The sequence below is a fragment of the Gekko japonicus genome, unplaced genomic scaffold (genome assembly GCF_001447785.1).
Source record: "Gekko japonicus isolate JY-2015 unplaced genomic scaffold, Gekko_japonicus_V1.1 scaffold1082, whole genome shotgun sequence".
Taxonomy (NCBI): domain Eukaryota; kingdom Metazoa; phylum Chordata; class Lepidosauria; order Squamata; family Gekkonidae; genus Gekko; species Gekko japonicus.
Genome location: NW_015173155.1, coordinates 114,982 through 119,499, shown reverse-complemented (window position 1 = coordinate 119,499; position 4,518 = coordinate 114,982). Strand labels below are relative to the sequence as shown.

General features: G+C 57.3%; 1 protein-coding gene across 1 annotated transcript in view; it reads left to right on the top strand.

Moving 5' to 3' along the window:
- The window catches only part of KDM6B (lysine (K)-specific demethylase 6B), a 41,213-nt gene that overhangs the window by 32,022 nt on the left and 4,673 nt on the right, over nt 1-4,518 (top strand). Inside the window, exons 19-20 of the mRNA XM_015422402.1 lie at nt 10-403; nt 545-673. Of these exons, the coding sequence (XP_015277888.1) occupies nt 10-403; nt 545-673 (523 nt within the window). The remainder of the gene's footprint in view (nt 1-9; nt 404-544; nt 674-4,518) is intronic.

The following is a 4,518-nucleotide window of genomic DNA, read 5'->3' as shown; positions in this document are numbered from 1 at the left end:
CCCCCCCAGGGATCCGCCAGCCGGAGCGTCTCGTCTGCTCTGCGCTGATCCTCCACCCTTCCTTCCCTTGCCCTGCCCTGAAGTCCCTTTTCTGGGTAGAGGTCCCCCGGAGATGCGGGAGAGCCCGGGAACGGCATGGGGAGCGTTCCGGGGGCCGTGAGACCGTGTGCTGCGAGACCGGGGGCCGCGCCTCACCTGAGTGCGATCTGGGCCCTGTTCCGGTGGAGGAGGAGGCCGGCCTCTTCGCCTTTAAGAGCCGCAAGAGTGGCAGGCATTCGGGGGCTGGCCACTCACCATTAGCTGGGGTGACGGAACACACAGGCTTCCGGGGTGTGTGTGTGTTGGGCGAGTCCCTCTCGGGAGCGCGTCCCCTTCTGTCCCGCCGGCCAGGCCGGAGTCGCGTGTGCGTCTTCTGCTCCGGACGGGTTTGAGGCGGGTGGGGAGGCGCCCTCCTTTCCTCCCGCTCTCCCCCGGGGTCCGGTTCCGCGTCTCCCGCTGGCTGCTGGCTGCTGGCTACAGGCCGCGTCCCTCTCCTTCCTCCCAGGTATTGTCTGATGCAGTCGATCAAGCACTGCCAGGTCCAGCGAGAGAGTCTGGTGCGGACGGGAAAGAAGATCGCCTACCAGGGCCGGGTGAAGGACGAGCCGGCGTACTACTGCAACGAGTGCGACGTAAGTCTCCCGTGCCTGCTCGTGCCGGCTCCAAGGAGGGGCGGGCACCCATGTTTCCTCCAAGCTGAGTGAGAGTGAGCCATCTCACAGGTTTTTTGGCCTCTGGTCACACATTTCTGCCTCCGCTCAGGAAGGAGGGCCCCGGAGCAAAAACTGATTTATGCAGTAGCCCAATCGCTCGCTCACCGCCAGTTTGGTGTCGTGGTTAAGTGCACGGACTCTAATCTGGGAAAACCGGGTGTGATTCCCCACTCCTCCACTTGGACCTGGCTGGATGACCTTGGGCAAGCCATAGTTCTGATAAGAACTGTCCTTGAAAAAGAGCCGTTTCTGTCAGAGCTCTCTCAGCCCCACCCACCTCACAGGCAGTGTTCCCTCTAAGCTGAGTTAGTGTGAGCTAGCTCACAGGTTTTTAGCCCCTGGCTCACACTATTTTGCCTTCGCTCAGGAAGGAGGGCTCAAGAGCAGACTCATTGATGCAGGAGCCAAATCTCTCGCTCACAACTTCAATGCCCATGGCTCACAAAGTAGGATTTTTGCTCAGAAGACTCCACAGCTTAGAGGGAGCATTGCTCACAGGGGTGTCTGTTGTGGGGAGGGGGAAGGGAAAGGAGATTGTGAGCCGCTCCGAGACTCCTGGGTAGTGAAGGGCGGGGTATAAATCCAATCTCCTCTTCTTCTTCAATGCCCGGAGCTCACAAAGTAGGATTTTTGCTCACAAGACTCCACAGCTTAGAGGGAGTGTTGCTCACAGGGTGTCTGTTGTGGGGAGGCGAAGGGAAAGGAGTTTGTGAGCCGCTCCGAGACTCCTCTGGGTAGTGAAGGGCGGGGGATACATCCAATCTCCTCTTCTTCTTCAATGCCCGGAGCTCACAAAGTAGGATTTTTGCTCACAAGACTCCGCAGCTTAGAGGGAGCGTTGTCGTGAGTATCCGTGCTCCCTCTGAGCGGTGGGCGTGAGCGGCGGCTCATGAACACGGGAAGCCCTGCTCAGCAGTCGTCTGGAGCCATGCAGGGTCTTGCGCGGCCCGTTGCCCATTTTAAGTGGACAGCGGTTGTGTTCTGCTCAGAATGCAAACTACTCTGCTCAGGAGATGGGGGGGGGATTAGAGGGAGCATTGGACTGGGCATTTCCCCGTCTGCTCGCCAGTTCTTCTCCGGGGCGACATTCCGGGGTCAGTGTCTCCGGCCCACAGGTACCTGCGTCCACCTCAGAGGCCGTGTGCTCCCCTGCAGGGGCCTGGTCCCTTCCCCACCACCCTTTGCTGGCTATGATCCCAGAGCAGAGGTGGGAGATGCAGGTTTACAAGGTCATGCGTGGGATAGAGCAGGTAGAGAAAGAGGTCCTTTTCTCCCTTTCTCACAATACAAGAACTCCTTGTGGGCACTCAATGAAATGGCTGAGCGGTCGGGTTAGAAGGGATAAAAGGAAGTCCTTCTTCACCCAAAGAGTGATGAACACGTGGAACTCATTGCCGCAGGATGTGGTGGCGGCTACAAGCATGGACGGCTTCAAGAGGGAATTAGATAAACACCTGGAGCAGAGGTCCCTCAGTGGCTCTTAGCCACAAGGTATAGATAGGGACTCTTGGTCTGGGGCAAATGATGCTCTGTATATCTTGGTGCTGGGGGTGAGCACAGTGGGAGGGCTCCTAGTGTCCTGGCCCCACTGGTGGACCTCCTGATGGCCCCTGGTATTTCTGGCCACGGTGTGACACAAGAGTGTTGGACTGGGTGGGCCACTGGCCTGATCCAACATGGGCTTCTCTTGTGTTCTTGTGTTCTTATGTCAAGGACTGTGGCCGGCGCAAGAGGATACAGTAACCCCTCCCTGAACAAGGGAAAGGGAACCCGGAGGGGCCACGGCTTGAGGGCAGAGGGTCTGGTTGGCCTGCAGAAGGCCCCAGGTTCGAGCCCCGGCATCTCCACCTGGCAAGGGTCTGCTGAAAAGGGATAGGGAGGACCTCCGCCGGAGACCCTGGCGAGCCGCTGCCTGTCGGGGAGACAAGAGTGGCCCCAAGACCCGGGACTGGGCAGCTCCGGGCGTTTGGACAGGCAGAGCAGTTGCCGGGCGAAGCAGAGACCTCCTGAAACGGAGGGTGTGGGAGGGAGGGGGGCCGTGGGGTGACCTGGGGAGTGGGGCTGGTTTTTAACTGTCGCCTGGCATAGGCCTCCTTCCCCTCTGGGCCGCGCATCCGGTTCTCCCGGCCTCCGTTTTGCCTTCTCTGCCACCCAGGGAGTTGGGGGGGGGGAGCGAAGGGGCCCTAGGAGAGGAACAGGTCGGGCTTCTAAACGGGGCTGCGGGAAGAAGGAAGCCCCGCCCTGACAAACGTTCCTCTGGCACGGCGACTGGGCTCCCGGTCCCGGAACAGAAACTGGCCCCGGGCCTCCATTCTGAAAGAGACCCAGGGAAGGGCAGCCCTACGGGGCACCAAGACTTGGGGAGCTGGATTCGAGTCCATGAGCACCCTACAGGATTTCTAGGGTATCTGGAGGCCAAGTGCCCTTCATCAGATACGAGAAGGGAGATCCTCACAGAGCCAGTTTGGCACAGTGGTTAGGAAGGCAGACTCTCATCTGGGAGAACCGGGTTTGATTCCCCACTCTTCCACTTGCAGCTGTTGGTGTGACCTTAGGTCAGTCACAAGTTCTCTCAGAACTGTTCTCTCAAGAGCAGACCTCGAAAGAGCTCTCTCAGCCCCACCGACCTCACAGGGTGTCTGTTGTGGGGAGGGGAAGGGAAAGGCGATTGTAAGCCGCTCTGAGACTCCTTCGGGTAGTGAAGGGCGGGGTATAAATCCAATCTCCTCTTTTTCTTAAATCCAGGGGGGCGGGGGTGTTGCAGAGAAGGGACTCCGGATGCAGAGGGTACAGTGTTGATTTCTCCTTTGCCCTGTTCCCTTGTGCGTATTGTCCCTTTGCATCCCAACTTTCTTCTTTGCAACGTCCTTCTCCTCTTCTGACATGGGGTAGAAAGACCAAGGGATTCGGCCACCACACCTCAAAAAAGAAATGGTGCAGAACAGGGCCTCTAGCATGATTAAGGGGAAGGAACGCTTTCCCCGTGAAGAAGGGTGAAAGAGGTGAGGGCTCTTTAGTCTGGAGAAATGACAACTGAGGGGGTGACACAATCAAGGTTTACAGAATTAGGCTTCGGATAGGGAAGGTGGAGAAAGAAGTCCTTTTCTCCCTTTCTCACAGTACAAGAACTCGTGGGCACCAGTGTTCCCTCTAAGCTGAGTTAGTGTGCGCTAGCTCGTAGTTTTTGAGCCTCTGGCTCACGCATTTTTATCTTCGCTCAGGAAGGGATGGTTGCAGAGCAAACTAATTTATGCAGTAGCCAAATTAGAGCTCACAACTTTAATGCCAGTAGCTCACAAAGTAGAATTTTTGCTCACAAGACTCCACAGCTTAGAGGGAACATTGGTGGGCACTCCATGAAATTGCTGAGCAGTCGGGTTAGAACAGATAAAAGGAAGTCCTTCTTCACCCAAAGAGTCATTAACATGTAGAATTCACTGCCGCAGGAGGTGGTGGCGGCGGCGACAAGCATGGACGTCTTCAAGAGGGGGGTGAATAAACATATGGAGCAGAGGTCCATCAGTGGCTATTATCCGCAAAGTGTTGATAGGAACACTCTGTCAGGGGCAGGGATGCTCTATGTTCTTGGTGCCTGGGGGGCCCACAGTGGGAGGGCTTCTAGAGTTCTGGCCCCACTGATGGACCTCCTGATGGCCCCTGGGTTTTGGCCACTGTGACGCAGAGTGCGGGACTGGATGGGCCATTGGCCTGATCCAATACTGGCTTCTCTTATGTTGTTATGTGTGGGGCAGGTGATGCCCTGTAT